At 41.8% G+C, this 25,258-nt stretch overlaps 1 protein-coding gene across 2 annotated transcripts in view; it reads left to right on the top strand.

Annotated features, from left to right (window-relative positions):
• Window positions 1-25,258, top strand: part of DIAPH3 (diaphanous related formin 3) — a 173,379-nt gene that overhangs the window by 34,004 nt on the left and 114,117 nt on the right. For both annotated transcript variants that reach the window (XM_084844874.1, XM_084844873.1), the window contains exons 8-15: window positions 3,608-3,744; window positions 4,179-4,284; window positions 14,032-14,142; window positions 14,505-14,623; window positions 15,466-15,582; window positions 17,913-18,031; window positions 19,229-19,293; window positions 21,266-21,334. In XM_084844874.1, coding sequence (XP_084701000.1) covers window positions 3,608-3,744; window positions 4,179-4,284; window positions 14,032-14,142; window positions 14,505-14,623; window positions 15,466-15,582; window positions 17,913-18,031; window positions 19,229-19,293; window positions 21,266-21,334 — 843 coding nt within the window. The remainder of the gene's footprint in view (window positions 1-3,607; window positions 3,745-4,178; window positions 4,285-14,031; window positions 14,143-14,504; window positions 14,624-15,465; window positions 15,583-17,912; window positions 18,032-19,228; window positions 19,294-21,265; window positions 21,335-25,258) is intronic.

Below are 25,258 nucleotides of genomic sequence, written 5' to 3' on the forward strand. Positions count from 1 at the left end.
TCTGGATTGAGTTTCAGTTTATTGGCCCTCATCCAGTCCATTACCATGCCCAGGCACTGATTCAGAACAGCCACTGCCTCACCTGGCTTTGATGAGAAAGAGAGGTAGAGCTGGGTGTCATCTGCGTATTGATGGCACCTCAGCCCACACCTCCGGATAACCTCCCCCAGCGGTTTCATGTAGATGTTGAACAGCATGGAGGATAAAATAGAGCCCTGTGGAACCCCATGGCATAATTGCCATGGCACAGAGCAATAATCCCCAAGTACCACCTTCTGGAATCGGCCATATTAGGAGCAGAACCAGTGCAGTGCAGTGCCTCGAACTCCCAACCCAGAAACCTATCTTGAAGGATATCATGGTTGATGGAATCGAAACCCGCTGAGGGGTCCAGGAGAATCAACAGGGTCGCACTCCCCCCTGTCCCTCCCTGCAGAGCTCATCCCACAGGGCGACCAAGGCAGTTTCTGTTCCAAAACCAGGCCTGAAGCCTGATTGAAATGGATCTAGATAATCCGTTTCATTCAAGAGTGCCTGGAGTTGCCCTACAACCACCCACTCCAGCACCTTGGCCAGGAAGGGGATGTTGGCCACCGGCCTATAATTGTTAACATCCTCCAAGTACAGGTTAGGCTTTTTCAGGAGTGGTCTGATTACCGCCTCTTTTAAAGAGGCGACATCACTCCCTCTCTCAAAGAGGATTTACAACTTCCTGGACCCAGCCAGACATCCCCTCTTTGTTTGATGTAATAAGCCATGAAGGGAAAGGGTCAAGCACAGAAGTGGTTGATTGGACTTGGCCAAGCACTTTGTCCGCATCCTCAGGCCTCAGTAACTGAAACTCATCCAATAAAACTGGACCAGACGGTGCTCTGAACGCCTCTACCAATGGAACTGCATTAATGGTGGTGTCCAATTCATGACGAATCTGAGCGACTTTATCTTCAAAGTACCGTGCAAACTTGTCACAGCATGCAACTGAGGGTTCCACAGTCTCTCTCCCAGGCCCAGAATGTAACAGGCCGCAAACCACTCGGAAAAGCTCTGCTGAACGACAGCGAGAAGATGCAATGCTGGTGGAAAAGAACTGTCTCTTTGCCACCCTCACTGCCACAGAGTAGGCTCGATAGTGGGCTCTTACCTGTGTTCGGTCAGACTCAGCACGAGTTTTCCTCCACCTGCGTTCTAGCCATCTCCCCTCTGGCTTCATTGCCCTCAGCTCAGGTGTATACCAAGGAGCTGGCTGGGCTCTGCTCAGAGGGAGAGGGTGTTAACCACCCGAGTCCTCTCTGCATTCCACAGAGCAACCTGGGCTTTGACAGGAGCACCAGCCATACCAGCAGGAAAATCCCCCAGAGCCTTTTGGAATCCATCGGAATCCATTAGCTCTGGGGGCAGACCATTTTAATAGGTCCCCCACCCTTGCCGAGGGGGAAGGCTGCCAGGAGTCGTAAACAGCAGCAGGAAGTGATCTGACCATGACAAAGGGACAGATGTTAATTCCTCCACTTTCAGATCACCATCCTCCTGCCCAGTCGAGAAAACCAGATCAAGCATGTGTCCTTTTATATGTGTTGGGCCGATGACATGTTGGGTCAGCCCCATGGTTGTCATGGTGGCCATGAAGTCCTGAGCTGCCCTGGATACAGCGGCCTTGGCATGGAAGTTGAGATCCCCTAGGACCATCATCCTAGAGGTCCTCAACACCAAGTTTGAGACCACCTCTGTGATCTCAGGCAGGGAGTCTGATGGGCAGCAGGGTGGATGGTACACCAACAGAATCCCTAATCTGTCCCGGGTACCCAACACAAGATATAAGCATTCAAGATTTGCACTCGAATGAGCAGGAAGCTTAGAGAGAGGGATTGGATTCCTATAGACTACGGCAACCCCCCCTCCCCAACCCTCAAGTCGGTGTTGGTGCTGCCTTGAGTACCCAGGAGGGCACAGCTGGGAGAGAGTAACCCCTCCCAGTTCCCCCACCCAGGTCTCAGTAATACATACCAGGTCAGCCCCCTCATCCACAATCAAATCATGGATGAGGGAGATTTTATTTTGGACCGACCTGGCATTCAGCAACAGCACCACTAGACCTGAGGGCAAGCTGGTAAGGCCACCAGGAACCTTCAGGTTGGGGGAACTACCAGAATTGGGGATAGCTATAAGGTGCCTAGCCCCTCTTCTCCTCAGCTGGCCTGTTAATCCCCCAATGCCATACCTCCTCCTATCTGTGACTACGGTTATGGTGACACCTCCCCGGCCCCCTGAGTTGCTCAATGGACTTCCCAGGCACATATTAAAATGTTAAGATGTAAAATATAAAACAGTATAAAATAATATAAAAGAGCAGCAGCTAAGAAGAAGCAGATAAGATCTGCGTTTGCTCCTTTCTTCCTGGTCTTTAAAGCTGCTGTCCTCTGCTGCTGCTATTTGCTGCTAGTAATATTTTTATTATATATCTAGAAAACAAAAAAGAGAAAAAACCCAAAGACAACATAACAATGAAACCCCCGTGAGAACAGTCCCCTAACAACTGTGGCACAATGGGTTCTTACCAGAAACTTAGTAATGCAATTAATATAAAAAAATAAAATAAGTAGGCTGTATAATTTTCATTTAGTTGTTATAATGTCCACATGCTCAGGGCAGAAAATCTCTGCATTGCTGCTAGGTTTTATTCTGGTTGTACTGTCATATTGTGGATTTAAGCTTTCATATTTTATATTGTTTTATGTTGCGCTTTGTGATCTTAATTTTTGTGAACCACCCAGAGAGCTTTGGCTATTGGGCGGTATAGAAATGAAATAAATACAATAAATAAATAAATAGAAGCAGGCATATATTATTGTAAATCCGATTGTGATGTATGTTGAATAGAACTCCATATGGCATAAAATGCTAGCAGTTCTGACTTTTCTTGAATCAAAAGTAAATGGTGAGTTATTTTTCTGATATTGTCATAGACTATATATTCTAGTACCATGCAGGTAAGTTCAAACTGTCCAGTTTTTTTTACCACTGCTGTGCAATTGTCTGGTGAGCAGCAATTAATAAGAATGATGCAAATCTTTACAGTTAATAGTTCCATTAGATCCTTTATATAACAATAATAAAAAAGTTCTGGATCATATACAGTCGTTTCTCTGGTAATAGTCATTATTTCTCTATGTACCAGCAACCAAAATCCCTGTGTTTGTGGGCACGTCCACCATAAGTGAAAGTATGTGCCTTTTGCCCTTCAGCCCCTTCAACAGAGGGGGCTGCACGTTGAAGTAATGTGTGCCTGCTGGATTGGCATGCGATACCATCCGTGCAGAACTTTCAAGGAAGTTACTTGGATAGAGGCTGATGCTGATCTAAATGCATCATTATGCTAAATGCAAATTATGGTCTGTTGTCCCATAATTTGTTCCAACTAGTACTTTCTAGTTCCCTTCCGAAATCACCTTCCCACACTTTCTTCAAGCCAACCACTGAACCCATCTGGGCATCTATTACGATGGTGTAAAATAGAGATACAATTCCCTTCCCTACCCTTGTATGAATGAATCTGGCTTACTGTCGCCTTCTGCTTTCTGTTAACCTTCGTTTCTTGTTTTTTTTTTAGTATGGTTTGGAAAGAATAATGGGTGAACACAGAAGCTTTTCATTACTGGCCAAAGCAATTGATCCCAAACAAATCAACATGATGACAGATGTAGTTAAGCTTCTTTCTGCGATATGTATTGTTGGAGAGGAAAACATGTAAGTACAGCACTGAATGCGCAAGTTGTCCATGAACTTTTTTTTTTTTTAAGAAGGAGGTGAGAATTTTAATTGGAAATAATTTGAGTTAAGAACCAAAGCCTCAAGCTTAGTCTTGAAAATACTAATGGTGTTGAAACTGTGTTTTTTGTTTTAGTATGTGGGCAGTTTGTTTAACTGGCACCTGTGTATGTTGGAGTCTTTCACAAACAATGGGTTGTCCAAGCTTACAGAATAAAGGCCTGCTTTACCAGCATCTGTGCAACCACAAGGGCTAAAAAGGCTTTACAAAAGCGATTCCATGCTTGATTGCATGCTTTGTGTAGAATTCTGTGGATATGGATGTGATCAAACATGAGTGTAAAGCTTAAGCATACATTTCTATTTACCTGTCAAAATGATGTGTTTTGGTTTGGTTTCCTTACCTGTTACAGTCTTGAAAAAATTTTGGAAGCGTTGACTACAGCTGCAGAAGAGAGGAACATTGACAGATTTTGTCCCATTGTGAAAGGCCTTCAGGGGAATTCAGTCCATTTGCAAGTAAATGATACTTCTGTGGCATTTTATAGCAAACAAGTGCAATATATCTGCTGTGTGTTTACTTGTGGAAAAAAATCCTGGGATATACACCTCAGTTCTGGATGGAGATGGATATGCAGAGAAATTTCTGCAAAATCAATTATGTTGACTTTGTATGGCTCTGTATGTTTATGCCTGTTTGTACAAATAGTATCAAATCAGGCTTTAAATGTGTGTAAACATTAGACATCTCATTTGTGTTTAATCTATTGTACAACTCTGAAAACATTTTTCATTGAGAACAAAGTCCAGCTGTAGTGGATTTAAAGAACAGCAATTTGCTCATATTTTGCAGCGTGTTGTAGAGTTTAGATGGTCTAGACTAGGGCTGTGCATTGCTTCGGTTCTGAATCCCAAAGCGAATTGGGGCACTTTGGGTGTGCCTTGGTGCGATCTGAAGCAAATCAGACTAGCGCTGAGGTGCTCTAAAGCAAAGCGGTTCACAACAAAAGTGCCTTGGTCCGCCTTGGAGATTCAGAACTATTCTGATGCCTTCTGAAGCCTGACAGCCTGTCTCCAAAATGTATCAACTTAAGAAAGATCAGGGAGGGGAAGAGGAGGAGAGGAAAGGGGAGAGGAAGACGAGGAGGGAGGGAGCTTTGGCGAATGGCAACTGTAGTTGCCAAATTAGGGCTGAAGGTAACCCAGCAGTCTCCAATCAGTGACAGTGGTGGAGGAGGGTGGGGGGAATACTGGATATATCGGCCATCAGCCTGTGTTCGTTTTCTTGTGAGAAGGAGAGCTGGTAGTTACAGTTAGAGAGAGCTGTGTTGGTTAGTTGGCTAGATCTGTGGGGTGTGTGTGTATTTGTTGCACTTCAGCTTTGTTCTTATTTTTTTCCCACCTCGTCCTTTTCAATTCAACTATTCCCTTTCTTTCTTTTCTAGATATTTTATTTAAAAAACCAAAACCAGTTTCTTCCTTTGCTTGCCTTGTTCTTTGGCTACACCCCCCCTTCTGAATTATTCAGCCATTCTTACTAGTTCTTTCTTTCTTTCTTTCTTTCTTGATTCTTTTTTTCTTTTAAAAAAGAAACATTTAAGAAGTAGTTTTAGTTCCCGTACCTTGCTTTGTTCTTTGACTCTTCTCCCCCCTTTCTCAATTCAATTCTTTCTTTGCAGTTTTCCCTGTCTTTCTTGCTAGATCCTATAATATATATAGATAGATAGAGAGAGAGAGATTGAGAGAGAGAGAGAGAGAGAGAACTTTCCTTCCTTCCCTTGATCTTGGCTCTCCTCGCCCCCCCGCCCCTCTCAATTCCTGTATTTCTTCCCATTTTTGGACTCTATAGCGTTTCCCTAAAACAAAACAAATTAAAAACCATTTTCGTTGCTTGTAGATAGTTCTGTATTTGCTTTTCTTTTGTGTGTGTGTATGCTTGTGTTGTGGTCAAGCAAAGCACTACACACGTCCACATTTCAAAATAGAGTGGGCAAAGCACTACATGCATAGGATCTATTATCTAAATAATACTAGACTCTGTGGCAAAGCAAGCCCAATATGAGGCATCTTCGGGGTCTTGGCATTGTGTCTGTCTATTGCCCAGATTTCATGCACTTCTGTGCAACCAGTGAACTCTTCGCTTTGAGAGTTTGCCAGCCTGTTTTCCCAGGTAATATGTGTATTCCATTCAGCCAAGAGAGCCTGTCATCCACTGTGAAGCTGAATAGGAAAAAGGAGAGGGGTTATTTGCACCTCAGAGAAACCTACAGTAGAGAGTAGGTAGTGACCTCCTCCTAATGACTGCTTAATCACCTAACTTCTCTGATTATTCCTTTAAGACCTTTGGTTTGAGTTTCTGAGAACAGCACATTTTATCTGTGTCTAGCACAAAAACTACTGGCCCAAACTGTCTGAACCTTGGCAGATGGAATCCCCTCCATGGGGGCTGACAAGTCCCCAAATTTCATGCACTTCTATGGAAACAGTGAAAAGTTACAGCGCTTTGCTTTGAGAGCTTTGTTGAAAAAATCAAATTTTACCTGGCAGGTAGAGTCCCTGCTATGGCGGCTGACATTCCCCCCCAAATATCATGTATTTATCATGAAAACTGAAAAGGTCATGGCCGTTTCTGTTTTCCAGTGCATGTGGGAAATCGGAAAATGTCAAATCTGAATAATTCGGATATCTGAATCTCGCTTTGATCCGAATCCAAAGCAATGTGAATTGGATCCGAATCAGTCTGAAGTGAAGTGCTTCAGGCCTGAATCGACATCTGAAGGGAAGCAGCTGGTCTGTGCACAGCCCTAGTCTAGACCAGTGGTCTCCAAAGTGTGGTGTGCACACCTGAGGGGGTACGCAAGACGATCCACTGGGGTGTGCAGGCTGTCTCCCGCTGCTCCTACGTGCTGCCCTTGTGTGCAAGGAGGATGGCAGCAGTGGTGGCGGTAGCTGAAGGAAAGCAGGAAAGAGCTTAACCCTTTCCACTCTCCTTTGGCAGATTGAAGCCTAGAAGGAAGCGGGCATTTTCCTCATCCTGCCAAAGGAGAGCGGTAAGGGTTAACAGCCCAGGCCAACCCACCAGTTGGCCAAGGAGTGGGGACTCTGCACAGGGTGTGGGGCTGGCACCCAGGACTCCTGGCTGTGGCGCAGGCAGGAGCCCAGCCAAGCACGCCTTTCCCCTCCTTGCAAGTTGACAGTGGTGCCCTCGCTCGATCGTCAGTGTACAGCAACGACATGTGCACAGTTAAGTGGATTTACAGATTATATTAATAATAATTTTTTTAAGTGAGAGCAAAAAGAGCTTTTGTACCCTTGATAAATTTTAAAAAATTAAAATATTGTTTTTCATCTTTATCTCACCCTGGTTAATTTTTTTTATGTATGTTTTATAATGTACATAATATATTAGTACAGTAGTACATGCATATAATTTATAAATAAATATGCATATATTGGAGGTGTGTGCTCAAAATTCTTTCACTGATGGGGTGGATGATCAAAAAAGTTCGGAGACCACTGGTCTAGACTACTGTAGAACATGTGTACTGAAAGACCTACATGCTGCTACAACATATTCTGCCTGGAAAAAATAAATCTCTGGGTAGTGGTCGGGCTCTCCATCTTGATCTTTTAGGCATAATGGTTCTCAGCTGCGACTTAGGGCGAAATCCAATGCATGATGAGACAGAAAGAAGTCCTACAACTCCCAGTAGTTGTAGGACTTTTTTTTCTGTCTAAACATATATAGGATTGCACTTGAATTTTTTCTTCTTCTTGGTGTTAGACTATTTCAGTGAATGATGTAATCAAATAATAGTGTTTTCTTGTGCACTTAAAACCAGGGGTGGGCAACCTATAGGCCCCATGTAGCCCCCAATGCAGCTCATGCTGTTGAAATTCATGGTGGCAGCAAAAAAAAATAATTTTTTTTTTAATGGTTTGCTATGGAATTTCGGTGGCAAACTGCTATGGAAGGCTAAAACGGACAAATCTAGGTTGAAAACATTCTGTATTTTTGGTGTACTTGGCTGTTTGTATTTTTGTTGTAAGCTGCTGAGGAGGCAATGCTGGCTAACGCCCCCCCCCCCCCCCGTTCAAATATAATCTAAAATATCCCTGATACAGATATTTTAGTTCAAATGAACCCTCATGTCATATTTTACAAGAAAATGAACTTTCCTTTTACAAGCCATGTTGAGATGTATCATGGTTTTCACTGTTATGTAAATCTCATATTGAAATATAATTAATTCTAGATATCAGTCCATTGCATTTTAAGATAATATTAAGGCTTCTTCAAAGTTAGTACCCTCGGTTCATGTCCATTACTGGGCATTTACAAATCAGGCCCATTACTAATAATATATCTATCAACTTCATTCTGAAATGAAACTTGTTCCAATCAAGTCAGATAAAGAACTTTAAAATAACTCAACAGCGTGCGTGCCTATCATCCATCCATCCATCCATCCATCCATCCATCTATCGGTGTATACAAACTACAGATTTTTTAAATGCAGCAGTCCAATCCAACAACATAAAATTTTAAACATCTCAAAAGCAGTTGTTGACAGTATAATGCTTGGGAAGCCTTAAGCGAGCTTTATTTTAATTGGTACATTGTTCCATGGGGCTTCAAATCAAACCCCTACTTCTGAAAAGTCCATTTTGGTTGTAGTGTGTTAACAGCGTAACAGGAAATTAAGCAAGCTTCTACTGTAACTGAGTGGTGGCTTTTGTTACACTTTCAGTGTTGCACACCACCACCTCTATTGATATGCAGACTTATATAAATTAAACCCTCTATTAAGAGAAAGATGAATAATCAAATTAACTCTTGAATTGATGCACCAGTTCTTATCTGTCATCTGAAGCAATACAAATGTGGCCTGGTGAGTGCGGCAGTAACAGTGCCATCACTGAAAATATACTACTTCCTGGGTAAAATGAAAGAACCCAATGTGAGGCCTTTCATGTAGATCTTACAGCAAAGATTCATGTGCGATGAGGTATTCCCACCGCCCCGCCAATGAGCCCAAACTTTTTGTGACATTGAAGGCAATAGCCAGCAATTGGACAAGGGCCATGAGCCCTTTGGAAGCCAACTAATTTGGTCAAGAGTTGTTCTTAATGAGTACCCTGCACTTTGGTCGGAAGCCAGGGAGAAGATTCCTGAACTAGCTGAAGCATTTCCACAGTCTTTTAGGGCAGCTCCACGCTGAATATATTGCAGTAGTCTATTCAGGGGTATGGATGGCAGTGAACAAGTTCTTATTGAGAAATGGATGCAGAAGTTGTGTTGCTTTCAATTAATATAAGGAGTCCTATCCATAGTCTGCAAATCAGTAGTACGAGCACACTGCAAATCTCTTTCTTGCACGGGGCAGGGAGTGCTACTCTGTTCAGAGCAGTGAATATCACTACTTTTAAGTGAACAAACCCCTGACTTTCCTTATTTCTGTGTCTTCTAGATTTTGATTTTCACTCTGTTAACCTTCATTTAGTTCTTAATAGCAGCCAGACACTGGTGCTGGAGAGTTTCAATTGAAGCCTCATCTGGTGACTGAGGACAACTGAGTTAACCTAGCTTAACTATGCTGTTTGGAAACAAAAATACTCCCTAGGGTTTTTTCAGGATAAGGCTCAAATTACCTCTGCCATGAAAAATTAACAGTTACTTTGTCAACTGTTGATGTCTCTTTGCGTTTTAACCATGAAAGAACTCAAAGAGGAATATTTAAGCAGACTGTTTCAAGCCCTGCCATGAAAAATTGCTTTTCTTGTCAAACTAATAAGCTAATGCTATTAAGCATGCCATTAAGAATAAGGCTATTAATTCTTACCAGGCTATTAAGTGGGATGTGCTCCATCCAATCATGGTGAACCTTTTTTTGAAGCAGGATTAAAAATTGACAAAATCTTAAAAGAGAATATTCTGGAAAATGGGTTTTTCTTGTTTTTGTCTTTTACTATTGCTGCTTGACCCCCTTACAATACTTTCATTTTATTCCAGTTACATAAGACTTTGGTTTATTTTCCTAATCAAAAGGAAATCATTGGTATTTTATAGATATAAATTTGCATTTCTTCTGAGAAATATATTCCTAGATAAATATTGTAAAGCACTTTATATTGTTAACACACTTACAGAGCAATCGTATGTCTACTCAGAGGTAAGTCCCATTGAGTTCAATGGGGCTTACTTTGAGCTAAGTGGGTATAGGGGAGTATAGTGGCTATTAACAGGCCTCTCTGCTCAAGCTAATAATCCAAAGATGGGAGCAGAAGAAGCAAGGGAATAGCCTACAGAAGAAAGTAAGCTTAGTATCATGGAGAAAATAAATCTTCAGCAAAAGTTGACAGCAAGGGAAGAAAGGGAAAACATGATATAGAAGAGATCCAGGTTTTAAGTAGGTTGGAGACAGTGTGGAAAAAAGATGGAGAAGCAAGACCATGAAGAACTGTAGGAAGTAAAAAAATAAATGAAATATGGGGAGGAAAAGGAAGCAAATGAAGGTTTGTGAGTTGGGGGAGTGGGGAATAAGAAAGAAGGTCATTGTACTGACTAAGGAGAGTGATTGCAAATTTGTCACAGATATGGAAAGTACAAAATCTAGTGAGAAAATGCTAAATCTAAACACGAAATAAGACCCTGAAATTTTTCTTTTAATTAAAATCTGACCCCCTCCCCCTAGCACACATACATTTTGGAAATAATGAATGAACTGGCAAGTGCTAGGAAAATGTACACCAAAAGGGAATAGATGAAAGAGAGGAATCAAAATACTAGGATTATATGAGGTGAAGAAGGTGAAACTGAATTAGCAGAAGAAGAAAAGGAATGTTTGGAGGGAAACTAACATGTGTAACTTCAGACAAAGATTGATTTACCACATAGGTGAAAAAAAGGGAGAAGGCAGATTAATAAGGCCATTCTTATAATGGAGGGCAATTTGAAATAACTGGATAAGATTACCAAGGAATCTCATAAATATTAGGGAAGAGGACTGAGAACCAAGCATTGTGAAGAAGTAATAGAGAGCAAAATGGCAAAGAAAGAGCAATCTAAACTTATAAACAAAATCTGGTAAGAACAATACCGTGACAACCAAGTGGAAAGAGAGAGGTCAGCTAGAGTAGAATTATCAACTTTGTGTAGTGCATCTGATAGGAACAGAGGAAGCTGCCTAATACTGCCTCAGACCATTGGCCCATCTAGCCCACTATTGTCGACACTGACTGGCAGCAGCTCTTGAGGGTTCCAGGCAGGATTCTTTCCTTGCCCTACCTGGAGAAGCCAGGGATCGAACCTGGGACCTCCTGCATACAGCGCATGTGCTCTTTCACACTAAGCTATGGCCCTTCCCTGATGAGCAAGATCAAGAGTAGAAGAGACACTAGGTTGGATTAGTCGTGCTTGGAATAGACCCGCTGAAATCAATGAGACTTAAGTTAATCATGATTCAAGTCTCATTGACTTCAGTGGGTCTACTCTTAGGATGATTAAGTCTGGATCTGACCCAATGAGATTAGCTTGGAGAAGGTCCTTGATAAGTTGTTTTACATGGAGTGCAATGGATGGAACCCAGGCATACAAGGATCAAACAGAAAAATTTAAAATCTGATTTAAATGTTTAAAATCCATTTTTTTTTATTTTTTAAAACAATCATTGACTTTTGTGCAACCTGATCCCTCTTCTGCTAACCTGCGCACTTTGCATGCATAGAATTCTCTCATGTCTGGCTACCAGGAGAGTTGTTAAATAGAAGGCTGATGTACAAGATGTTTCCTGCATCTCTCACAGGCAAGGGTTTCTTTTTTATTGTAGCTGTTGCACAGTATTGCTTTCTCCTTTAAGGGTAGGAAAGGCATAAAGGTTTATATTTTTCTCTGACAAAAGGTAAGGCCAATGAAACATGACTTCTGACTGCTGAGGAGAATGCTCCTAGTTCATGACTCTGCATGCCCGGTCAGAGGAGCAGTGACTTCAGACGAAAGGGTTTTAGGTCTGCAGCCTCTGCACACAGGTACAAATGCAGAGAGAGAACAAGGAAAATACTATTTTCTTCCACACTGTTCTTGTTTCCCAATATATTTTAGAAGCAGTGGAAGAGAATAGGTGCCATAGGTTGACTGTGATGGATCTGGACATTTTCCTTTCACTGTCCCACCGAATTCTGGGCCTTGCAGCTCCTGCAACTTGGTGGAGTTGTTTTCTTTCTACCTGAAGCAGCCAGTCACTTGGCATGCTTCCTCTCCCCCTTCCTCTTTCTGCTTAGTCACATTGCAGTTTTTAGGCACAACACCATGTCTTGCTCTGATTTGCTTCTCAGCCAAGCCAAAGAGGCTGATAGTTCAATATTCAGTTGGTTTATATCCTACTTCTTTTCAGTGGAGCTCCAAGGTGGTGTACTCAGGGTTCTGTTCAACAGGACAGATGGCCAGCTTGGAGGTATTTATTTAGGTAGGGTAAATTTATTTGTTTAGGTAGGGTAAATGACTCCTGCCAGTCGACTGTACACTAGGTCCAGAGTCAGGAATAGCTCATTGGTTATTGTGGTCCTGACAGAGCCAGGAGCACAAAGTCCTATCGCCAGTTAGGAAGCTGTTGAGGTTTTTGAAATAGATCAGCCACATCACTGTTAGGGATGTGGTGGTCAAATTCCATAAGTGTGGGGGCAGCCACACCCACAAGCACAAGTGAGAATTGTCTCACTTTTCAGGAAATTTCTCATGCTTTTCCAAATCCAAGCATAGAGCCTAAAGGGGTTCCAAGGATGTCAAAACCTCATTGTGCTGTAAGTCAGCTTTCACCAACCTGATGCCACCCAGATGTGTTGGACTACAACCTACATCATATTTAACCATTGGTTATGCTAGCCAGGGTTGATGAGAGTTGTAGTAAAAAAAAAAAAAAAAAAGGAGGGGGAAGGATGCTGTAAGTGATCCTGAATCCTTATGGCTGGGGACTAACTTTATATGTGGCCTAGATCCTGTCGATCAAGTTCTCCCATCTGGCTCCAAGTTCCTGGATGGTGGTAGTGGGGAGTCTAGGAAGTGGAGACACCAGTGTATCCAAATTGACTTCAGCTGACAGGGTGGTGGAGGTTGGGGAAAAGTTCCAGAGTGAGCAAATAATCCTTTTCCAGTCAGTCTGCACAAGATGAAGGCAAACTCTCAGAGGAAGGGAAGTGTAGTCTTTCTTCCCACTTATGAATAGATGTTTCCAGCCTGAGATATTCTGTATCATGTTATCCATGGCTGTTCATATGTAGCACCTCCACAGCAGGCTCCCCCAAGACTCCCTCCAGCAATTTGCCCCATGGAGCCTCAGACATTTTCCCTTTCTCTACCCAATCTGACTCTACCATTTTCCTCTAGTTTTCCAGAAGATCTTGACCCAAGAGTGGCAAGACCTGGCTGGGCCTAAGATTCCCAGAAATGTAGCCAAAAGCTTCTACTGTCTTTCCTTTGTCACCATGTACAACATATTCTCCCACTGAATCTCAGTGTTGCTACCCTTTATCCCAGGATCGCATACCAAGGAGTGTGGAGGAACTACCCAAGATAAAAGCATCCATGTCTTAAACTACTGATATGTTACTGCCTAATAATGCTTACATCTGAACAGTTAATTTTAATAGCATAGGGTCTTCAGGTTTTGTGTATTATATTGTGTTTTGAATAGCTAAGAGAAATTCATTTGAATCTTGCAGGGTGAAAGTATTTATGTAGCTTAAATATTTTGGATTTGAAATAACGTATCGACTGTTTTGGCTGTCCTGTTCCTCTTTTGTTCATTCTAAAACTTAAGTTATAAGTTCTTAAGTGGTATACATTTCTTGATATGTTGATTGTGCACAATTTGAGTTTCTTTTAAAGACTAAAATTTACTTAATTGTCCTGAGATTTAGATACTCTCTCTTTAGTTACAAGATTTAACATTAACACGCTAAGGTCCGGTTCGAACATCACAGTGGCAAATTATGGTTTAATTAACTAATCATAGGTTAGCTCTGGGTTGTTTAACTGATAAACAACCCAGGGTGTTCATATTCCTACATCATACAACAGCCTATGAACGGAGCATTGGTTGTTTTTCAAACCGAAAATGGCTAGTGTGATCCGCATGGACCCATCAAACCATGGATTAATTAACCCACAATTTTCTGCCCTAACATACAAAGAACATAGTTGTTACTAATGTCTCTGACATAAACAAATGAAAGCTAAATGCTGTAGTAGAAAAGTATAATCTCTTGCAGGTAGCCTGTATGCAACTTATCAATGCCCTAGTTACATCTCCTGATGATTTGGACTTCAGACTCCACATTAGAAATGAATTTATGCGCTGTGGATTGAAAGAGCAATTGCCGGTAAGTGCTCTGTACTGTGTGTGTAAATGAATATTTAAATTAGAAGGTTTACCTGAGTTGAGAGGAAGTTGAATAAAGTCCCGTCTGGAATAATTTATTAAGATGGAGAATGAAAAGTTGCATATAAAAATTTATTCACAAATGGATAGCTTAACATGAAATAAAGATAAGCAACTTCAGTACCAGATTTGTTTTATGTAATGTATTCTACTTTAGCTTGAAAATATATTTTGTGTATTTGAATAATTAATAGACATTCTCTGAAATATATACCTTGCTATGTTAACAATTGGACTGTTCAAAATCATTCATTTTAATATGCAATTATTAATTAGGCACTATTGTATTATTTTCCTCTGCAGCAATTGAAATGCATAAAGAATGATGCTATGGATATCCAGCTCAAGGTGTTCAGTGAGCACAAAGAAGAAGATATGATTGAATTTTCTCATCGTTTAGAAGATATCAAATCAGAGTTAGAATATCCTTTGAAAGAAGCCAGACTCCCCCCACCCCCTTAGACCTGGGGTTGGCAACAAGCATCCCAATTGCGTGTTTCACTGAGATGCATACTAAGTTACGTGGGCAATTAACATCCTTTACAGCTAGTTCTCATTCTCTTGGGGTGTTTAAAAGTAGTAGGAGGTCTTGATTTGGAAAATGAGGTGTACATATTCTCAGCAATACTGGGAACAGGCAATTTGGGCAAAATGCATGTGGCCACCATACATCTTTGATCCTAGATTAGTTTGTTTTTAAATATAGTAGATCTGTGCACAAATGGCGTCTTGAAATTCTCCGCTTTACCTGTGGGCAGAGAAACTGGGGGGACAATTTCCCTGAATTTCTCCAGAGGAAGGAGAAATTCTCAACAGTTTCTCACAGATAGGGGTTGTGGCACAGCTTCTTTCTTTTTTTCCTAAAGGGTTTGGGGGGCTTTGTGTTGTCACTGCAAGTGGGAGCAACATTACCTGTTGGCAGGCTGGCCCCCATTTTGCATCCACCACAATGCAGGTGTGAGGGGGGCAGTGTTGTGTATAGTTCCAGGAAAGAGGTGGTAGTGCTGTGCCAATATCTATCCTCCAATTCCCTGAAATTTAGTCATCTGAACCCAGCCCATGAGTATGTCTCCAAAAATTTCTTTTTCTTTGAATTTCTTTTCAAAAGCAATTTCTTTTCTATCAAATTGAGTGAGAATGGTCAAAAAATGTGGGAGAAATTTTCAGCACAGCACTAATAGTAAATATGTAAATTCTGTTCTGGAAGCATAAAATACTTGTGACTTAGAATGGAAATTAGTTGTATCATCCTTGACTTGATTACTGAAGCCAATGATGTTTACAATGTAGTGTGGAACACTGTCAAGGACACAAGTGCAGAAGGCTATTTCCTTTCTATACTTCAGCATCTCTTGCTAATACGAAATGACTATTTTATACGGTAAGGAAAACTTGCAACAGCTCCTGCTCAGGTATTTATTATAAAAGATTGTATAATGTTGATCAGTTCAATTTTTTTTCTTGGAGAGAGTAACTGTTGGTGAACTGATGCGAGTGAGTTAGTATTAATAGGAGGAAGGACTCTAAGGGAACCTGGAGTTTATCTAGAGCATCAAGGTCATAATGGTGCACAAGCTTGCCAAGGAACACTGTCTTTGCTCCTAAGATGCATCAAATGTTGGAGCGAGCTCCCCCTTGTAAATCAGGGTACATAAGATTAATTTACTGATGTGAGCAATGTAATTTTGGAGGTGGCTTTTGAGAGGTCTCCCCTCCCCTTTCATAATTAAAAATAATAGTGTCATGGAAGAAGAGCTGATTTCTGAGAAGTACCCACTTCTGGCATTACACTACTTACACAAGTAGATTATTTCAATCACCAGTTATTTGTAGAAGGGATCTGGCTCCAGTAGCACATAAACTGGCTCTTAGATTGCCAGTGACTCTGAAATAACTCATGACACTGTAATACCAGAGGTGTAATCTTTTTCTTAAAAGAGTTAGGAATGTCCATGTATTGGCTCATTGTTCAGGTGGAAGTGTAAATATTCACTCCTGGATGTTTGTCACACACATGTTCTCTTCTGAAAACTGGCATAAAATAGTTCTTTATTTCATGTACTCATTTTTATTTTCTTTCTCTTTGAAGTGATTTTCTACACAAATATTTAGCCTTGGTATGGGCATTTTTGCTAGTACAATTGGAAGCTGAATGACAATATAAAATATTGCAGGGAGAAATTAGCAGAGGAGTGTGTTTTTATATAAACATTTCCATTATGCCTTTGAGGTCTAGCTTATGTAGTTAAGGTACATAATGACAACCCAGAGTATGGGTTGAATCGTGGGTTGTTCTTGAATCGTAGGCTATCATTACATGTGAACCCTGCACTATGGTTTAACTATGGGTTGTTAACCATAAACAACTCAGTTCACAAGCCAACAACAAACCATGGGTTGTCTTCCTGGGTTGTTTGTGGTTAATGACCCACACTTAAAACTGTAGTGCAGGGTTCACACATAATGACAACCCACTATTCAACGGCAACACATACTCAGGCCATACGCTGGGTTGTTGTTATGTGCAAACCAGTCCAGTGTAACACTAACCTTGAAATCTGTCCCAGTTATGTAGGTTTTTATGTTTCAAAAGTAAATGAAAACAAGGAAGAGCTAAGAGATTTCTGCTCAGTGGTGAAGAGAACTTGAATTCAAAAATCTATATTTGTGTAATACCTTTACTTGGCCAACTGATCACAAAAATATATAAGCTTTCAAGATCTCCAGATCTCTTCATCAGGCATGATGTTACAAGATATTTGTAACACCTTACCTGAAGAAGAGATCTAGAAAGGTTGCAAGTTTTTGGTAATTTTTTGGGTTGGCCTAATAAAGGTATTATACTATGGATTCTGGAATTTTTCTTAAGGTTAACATGGCTACTGCTGCAGGTTTTTATTTAAATTCAAAGGGAAACCTAAGAATACAAGAATATAAGAACGCAGGCCCTACTAGATCAGAGCAAGCTCCATCTAGTCCAGCATCCTGTTTCCAGCAGTGACCAGCCAGTTTACAGGAAAGCCACAAGAAGGGGCAGGAACATGACAGTCCTAATAACATAAGAAGAGTTGTGCTGGATCATACCAAAGGCCTAACTAGCCAGCATCCTTTTAGCCACAGTGGCCAAGCAGATGCCCATGGGAAGTTCCCAAGAAAGACACAAGGACAACAGCTCTCTTCCACTGTTGCCCAGCAACTGGTATTCAGAGGCATATTACCTCTGATCCTACTAGTAACGTACAGCCATCAAGGCTACTTGCCATTGGAGCCTTAGCTTCCATGAATTTGTCTAATATTGCAGACAGGACACAGTCTGCCCCATAACCATGGTCAAGGGATAGGAAGTGGGCAATGGGATTCCAGACTCCCATTCCACTCAAGCATGAATCCTCTTCCCTGCCTTAACAGGAGATAAGTGCTATATCAGTTCAACAACTTGCATTAACCAAGCTTCAGTCTTGACGAGCTTTTGATGTAGGTTTCAAATCCTGGTTAAAATCAAGCCTGGATTAGCATCTGCATGTATGAGGCAGGATAACAAGCACCATTGTGTCAGAATTTTTTAATCTTCAAGAGCACTATTTTCCGAAATGAGGGAGTTGTTTTAATTTTCCCCACATAAAATTGTAGCATCAAATGTTTGCTTCTCTTGCTTGTTCATAGAGCAATTCTATAATAAATACAAATTTCCCCCCTCCTCCACTTGTGTAGGCCCTTGTATTTCAAGTTAATTGAAGAGTGCATTTCACAGATAGTCTTACATCGAAGTGGAGTAGATCCAGATTTTAGTTATCGTAAAAGACTGGATGTAGACTTCAGTCATTTAATGGGTAAGTTTTTTCTATTACTACTTCATACAAAAAGCTATATTACAAATAACATTCCAGCCTATACTCTGTTATCCATAGAGCTGTCTTTGGTTTCCTGTAATCCATTGTTGTTGTTCAGTCGTGTCCGGCTCTTCGTGACCCCATGGACCATAGCACGCCAGGCTTTCCTGTCCTGCGCTCTCTCCTGGAGCGTGCTCAAGTCCATATTCATTGCATCAGTGATGCTATCTAGCCATCTCATCCTCTGCCGTCCCCTTCTCCTTTTGCCTTCAGTCTTTCCCAGCATCAGGGTCTTTTCCAGAGAGTTTTCGCATTAGGTGGCCAAAATATTTGAGCTTCAGTATCTGTCCTTCCAATGAGCACTCAGGGTTGATTTCCTTTAGGATTGACTGATCTGACCTCCTTGCAGTCCAGGGGACTCGTAAGAGTCTTCTCCAGCACCACAGTTCGAAAGCATCGATTCTTCGGCGCTCAGCCTTCCTTATAGTGCAGCTCTCACAGCCATACGTTGCTACTGGGAAAACCATAGCTTTGATTAGATGGACCTTTGTCGGCAAGGTGATGTCTCTGCTTCTTACTATGCTGTCTAGGTTTGCCATAGCTTTCCTCCCAAGGAGCAAGCGTCTCTTAATTTCATGGCTACAGTCACCATCTGCGGTGATCTTGGAGCCCAAGAAAATAAAATCTGTTACTGCTTCCATTTCTTCCCTTTCCATATGCCAGGAAGTGATGGGGCCAGCTGTCTTTAGTGGGCACTGCCTTAACCCCAAACTTGGCTATGAACTGACATCAGTCTTTATTTATTTATTTTATTTATACCCCGCCTTTTTCCCTCTTGCAAGGAACCCAAGGTGGCTTACATTATCCTCCTCTCCATTTTATCCTCACAACAACAACCCTGTGAGGTGGGTTGGGCTGAGAGTGTGTGACTGGCCCAAAGTCACCCAGTGAGCTTCCATAGCCGAGTGGGGACTAGAACCCGGATAGAATAAGAGAAGTCTTATTCTTCAAAGGCAGAGAAGTAAAAGTGGGAAGCTGAATCACTGTTAGGCATACTTCCATCCATCTTCAATTGACTCCACTGAAAGAACCCTTTGGGAGGGATGTGAGGGTAGTTCTGTACTCCAAGACTGACTGGCTGTTGAAAAACTTTTTAAGACCTGGAAAAACCAACCAACCAACTTGGTTTTCTACTAGATATCTGTATTGAGCAGAAGAAAATAGAAGAACTTGAAGAGAGAGCTTCAGAATTTTCCAAAAAGGTCAGTAATTTTAGAGCAGTTTTATTCACAAATATGTAACTTTTGACATATGTATGCATGACTTTCAGTCTGTTCTGAGACATGAACAATACAATATCTGTTAGGAGGAAAACAGATATAATGCACATGGTCCATGACTGGATCTCAAAATTTTAGTTTTAACTTGACTTAAAAAGCAGCTTCATGGTCCCCAAATTAGATTGGAGCAGTGGTGTTGTGGCAGAGTGGTTTTAATCCACCCCATGCCATTTTCCCAATTGGCACCCCCCTCCCCAGCTGCTTTTAGCCCCACTGTGGAAAAAGATGGGTACTTGTATCATGCTTGTCTTTATTTTTCCCAGCAGGGCTGATAGCAGCTGAGGAAGATTTTGACTGGGAAAGTGAAACAGGGGCAGGGGGGGTGTTAAAATCTCTTTTCCCCAACGTTGCTGCTCTGATCCAATTACAGAACCCATAGTTGCTTTTTAAATGTCATGAGATCAGACCACAGATTTTGTGCATTACATCTGTGTGGCCCATAGTGCTGTATGTTGAGGTGTAATATTGTAAAAAAACATATTTGCGCATCAAATAAAATTAAATTAAAAACGTTCATGCTTGCTTGCTTGCTTGCTTTTAATTGAAGCAAAATAAGGTGGTGGCATTTCCTTTGAGGAAATGGCGTGAAGATGTCTGGACTGGTGCATCTAAATATTATACCTAACTGTGGCAAGTAACACGGAACCATCCAACAATATCCTGTCCAATTTGCCATTAAAGCCCTGATGTTTGTCAAATTCCAAAGTGTTGTGTTTCATCAGTGCAAGAGCATCAGGCCTGTGTACTACATCAGAAAAGCAGTACCAATGTGGAAGTGCTAATAGCAGCTGCAATGCTATGGCTGGAATTGCTGCAGGATAAATTGTGTTCTCGTTCTGTCATTGGCATCCTTAAGCTACGCCCTATGTGGTCCTGTCTCTGTGCATCAGTTTATAAGATAGGCTGTAGCCATCACTTATCTAGTTCTATATTTTTCCTGGGCAAAGGAAAACTGGCTAGTGTGACCATCTGCAGAGGTCAGCACACCTTGTACATTTTGAAAAAATGAAAACTGCATACCTAAGTGTCTTATTGAAGCATGTGTCTGTGCCTTGGGGAATTACCTGTTTCCTATATTTGATTCAGTATCATTTTAGAAAGTGGTTGAAGGACATTAAAATCAGTGGCTTGAAAATGGGAATCTGGGTGTCTGGGCTGTCCCCCATTTTTAGTTCTACTTCATAGCAGTCGTTTTATGAGAAAAGAACTGAATTAAATTTAATTGGCTCTTTCCCAGTTATAGTAGTAGTTAGTGGAGATGAAAGGGTATACTATACTGTAAAGATCTAATCAGTTAAATATGAGCAGAGTTTTGGGAAATGGTCTGTTCTTAATATTTCATTCTTTTATTTTTTCTTGGTCACTTTTCTTGTAGCATTTCTCTCATTGTAACTTAAATTTTAGCTCTTAATGGTGCAATTTTGTATATGTCTGCTCAGTTGTAAGCCCTATTGAATTCAGTGGGGTTTACTCTCAGATAAGTGTGTATAGGATTGCCCTTCTGTTGGTGGAGTGGAACTGGGCCCTGGAGGCCCCAATTATATCAGTGCATAATATGGGCGTAGCTGGTGGTGGGCTCCAAAACAGGTCCTTGGATCCACTGGATTCATTCTATCCATCTCAGAGGCCCGAAGACCAGGATTTTCCATCTACACCAGCCTGGAGCTGGCATAACTAATTTCCCCTGATTGGACCCAAAGCTGGGGGGCGGGGTGTTTAAAAAAACAAACAAACAAAAAACACTACCAAAGATCTCTACCAAACCTCACTTAGGATTGCACTGAAAATGTATCTAGGCAATACAAGGTAAAACACTTAAAGCACTCAGGAGTTATACCAGCAGCTTTGAAAGAATGAATGCAATGTGTACAGCACTTTCATGTTTGTGTTCTAGTTTGAAAATGAATTTGTAGCTCATCAGGAGACAAAGGCACAGCTTCAGAAAATTGAAGCAGAATGCAAGGTAAGGGAATTCCTTATTCCTAAAATATTTTGTTTATACAGTTGTAGTAATTGAAAACAAACTTGAACATCGTGCTACAACTAGCTGCTATTTTATAAATTAATAAAAGGTGCCTACTTTGTTATGAATATGTCTAGTTTTTTCCATTTCTGTATTATGCACACACACACACACACACACACACGTACGTACGTTATCCTGCCAAAGCTACTAACTTTTCAACCTCTGGACAGAATGACCCAGTTTGCACGTAATGACCAACCATGGGTTAATGGGTTGGTAGGGCCATGTGGGAGCAAACCAGCATGCTGCCTCCTGCTTGTTTGCCGCTTCCCATCTGATTTTCAACAACAAACCGTCAACAACCAAGAGTGCCAGGTATGCATGTGAGAACAACCCAGGAACTGAGTGTTCCTGGGTTGTTCTAAACTGGATGCAAAGCAGAAGTGATGATTGGACAGGAGGCAGTGTGCTTGCTCACTCCTGTGCAGCTGACAATCCATGGCAGGGATATGCATGGCAGGTGTAAGTAGCAACCATAGCTGTGGGATAGAAAGTGTCCAGGTAGGTGCTTGAGCTAGGAGGAAGTCCTCCCAAAATGAGATTGCACTAGCTAAGGCTTTTTCTCAAACTTTTGCAGAGAAGAGGAAGGAGCATGTTGTTGTGAGATAGAGCAGAGTATCTCAAAGAGTGGGCGATGTGGTATAAGTTCTTATGGTCAGGCATGATTGACCTTGGAAGAGGGGAAGGCACAGCAAACACACAGCAACATGGGAACAGGTCTTCAGGCTCATTGTTTGGAGTTAGACTTTCCCAGCAACAGAGCTGGGAAAATATTCAACCCATGAAGAAAGGTAATAACCCTTTCTTCCCTTTTTATCTTGAGCAGGGTATCCCACTAGGAGTTAAGGTGTGCTTTAAACGTGCAGTCCTGGAGAAATGTTAGTAGATTTGGCAGAGGTCGCTTTACATTTTCCTTTGTTTACAAAGATGTGGTCCACCTTGAGAGGGAGGGCTGTTCAGGGAAGAGTTGGGCAGGAACAGAAGCCTGCTCCCAAACAGACTGAGGAGGGAGGGCAAGTTTGGGGAAAGTGCCACTGAGAGGTTATAGAACAATTAGGTTTTAGAGAGGTTTGATTTTCTAGCTGATCTTCCCTTGTGCCTCTGGTGAGCAGCTGGGGGACAGCACAGAAGCAAACCAGAGAGAAGCCAGGACTCTAGTTCAGACGTAACAAAAAGCCAGTTACAGAAAGCAGGGGTGTGTAAGCCAACAAACTATGCTTTCAAACTGGGGTATGTTGCTGAAAATACACCACACTTTGTTTAGGTTAAACAAATCCTGACTTCACTTTACATGTCAATAAAGCCAGTGTCAAGTATTGTTTTAACTAAGCAACTATATCTTATGTTCAGTCTTGTAAATAAGGCCAGAAAAGTTACTAGCCTTAAAAAAAAGGCTACTAGCCTCTTACCAGCCCAGTAAAAATGGCCTTCTATCAGGAGAGCTGATAGAGGAGGGAGGGATATTTCCTTCTATTATCTGCCAGGTTACTTGGTTTCCATGCAGGCCATGGAGGAAGGGGCTTCAGCAATCCATCTCTCTTCTACCAGACCTCTCACTTGTCTGGATGGAATTCTATGCACATGCATTGAATTCCTTGTCATCTGTGGCGACCAGGAAAGTAGTTAAATTCAGAGCTGCTTGAGATACTTCAAACTTGAGGCTCTCTTTAAAAGAATTTGAAAAATCTCTTGGGATAGTCTTGCTTTAAAAAAAGAAAGAAGTTACCAAAGTATCACTTAGCTCATGAGAACTTGGCCAGTTGGCTTTCAGCAAAGGCTTGACCTTATGAACTTGGCTGACTATCTCTGCTGAAAGATAAATAAGAATAACTGTTGCAGAACCTGGTGGACACTTGGGGAGCTACTTTTGGTGTGAGTGGAAGGTCCAGTTTGAGCATCACAATCTGATAAAATAGTGGTTTATCAGACCAGGAAAGAGCTGTGTGCTCATGCACTCTCTCCTTCCCTTCTTGTCTCACACCCCTGGTTTGGGAGAAGATTTAATGGCTTCTTAAACCATGGTTTCCTGTGACATCCAAACTGGGTAACTGTGGTTTTAAGGGCTCCTTCCAAACCAGGATATTTTAATGCTCTTTATTTATTTAAGATATTTATATACCACTTTTTAGGTGAGCCTCACAAAGCGGTTTACATAAAAATATTAAAAATAATAAGCACCAATTAAAATGTATATAATGAAACAGCAAAGACAAGTTAAAAGAAAAAAAATCTTTTGAAAGGAAGTTCTCTCCTCACCCTGGAGCAAGATGGTTCTTGAGTAGCGTTGTGGTGGCAGATGGAGAAGCCACCTCAGCTGGAATACTGGGAGCTAGATGATGGGATGTGAAACCAGGGAACTCTTAAACTTCAGGCTGCCCAAACCTAATCATCATAATCTCTTCAGGACAGAGATGAGGAATGTGTGGCCCTTCAGGTGTTGATGAATTGCAACTCCCATAGGCCATCACCATTGGCTATGCTGGGTAAGACTGAGGGGAGCTGTAGTCTGACAACATCTGGAGGGATGCATGTTCCACAAGCTTGCTCCAGGCCTCGGTTGCAGTAGATTACAGACGCTCGACTTTTCATATTTTGTGTATGGGTAGAAACTTTAATATGGCCTTCTGTTCTCTTGGCCATAGCAATTGATCTTGGGCATAGCAACTGATCAGGCCAGGGGTCGGCAACACAATGTCCTCCAAGACCCTTAAGTATGCTTGTGATTAGCTTTTCTCTACCTCTGTTAAAGTCAATGGAGCAATATTGCTCCATTAATTTTAATAGAGGTCGGGAAAAGGGTGCCTACTGAAAAATGGCTTGAGTGGAGGTGAAGACCCTTGGGACAACAGAGCCCTTGGTGAGGGTGGGCTGCCCCCCCACTTGCTTTTCAAAAGAAGACCCTTTTTCACAGCTCTATTAAAATCAATGGAGCAATATTGCTCCATAGACTTCAAAAGAGCTGGGGACAAAAGTCACATGCAAAAGTGTGGTGGGGGGATGCAAGAAAAGTGAGGATCCAGAAAGGAAGGGTGGTCCAAACATTCCCCCCCCACACACACACACACAGCAAGCAGCACCCATGACAATTTTTCAAAATGTCAAATGTGCCTGCAGGCCCAAAAAAGGTTGCCTACCCCGATTTAGGCTTTTCAGATGGAATTCTAATGCTGTTCATGCCCTACATTTTTCTGCTTTTCATTGTAATATATTCATATGATTACATTCTCATATTTCACTGCTACGTTGGTTGTGTATCCTCCTCATTGTAGTACTGTATTTTTTAAAAGGATTAGATAAATTCATGGAGAATAGGTCTATCGATGGCTACTAGTCCTGACAGCTAAATGGAATCTCCAGATTCAGAAGCTGGATACCTCTGATTACCAGTTGGTTGGGGAAACAAACTAGATGGAGTGGCAGCTGTTGCCACCAGGCCCTGCTCATAAGCTTCCCAGGAACATCTGGCTGGCCACTATTGGAAATGGGATAGTAGACCACACAGAACCTAATCCAGCAGGGCTCCTAAGTTTTTAGGTCTCTGAGCAGGTAACACAAGCTTCATTTGAGAAAAATAACAGATGCAGGAGTTATTGTATAGCAGCACTGTACAAATGTCTGATCCAGGCTGCATAAGGCTTTGCAGGTAATCACCATCTGTTTGCATTGTGCTTAGGGATGTACGAAAGGGACTTACCTTGTCCCGCAGCTTTTTTCGCGGTGGGGGGGAGGCGCTTCGCTTCTCCCCCCGAAGTTCATGCGAGCGGGGGGTGTCTTTCCACCTCGCCCGGCTGAAATTCAGGCCGGGGGGGGGGGCTTCCCACCTCGCCCCCGGCCAAAATGCAGGCCGGGGAGAAGCGCCCC

Source organism: Heloderma suspectum, chromosome 3 (genome assembly GCF_057233095.1).
Source record: "Heloderma suspectum isolate Gila_16-S chromosome 3, 16-S_ref, whole genome shotgun sequence".
In the NCBI taxonomy this organism is placed as follows: Eukaryota; Metazoa; Chordata; class Lepidosauria; order Squamata; family Helodermatidae; genus Heloderma; species Heloderma suspectum.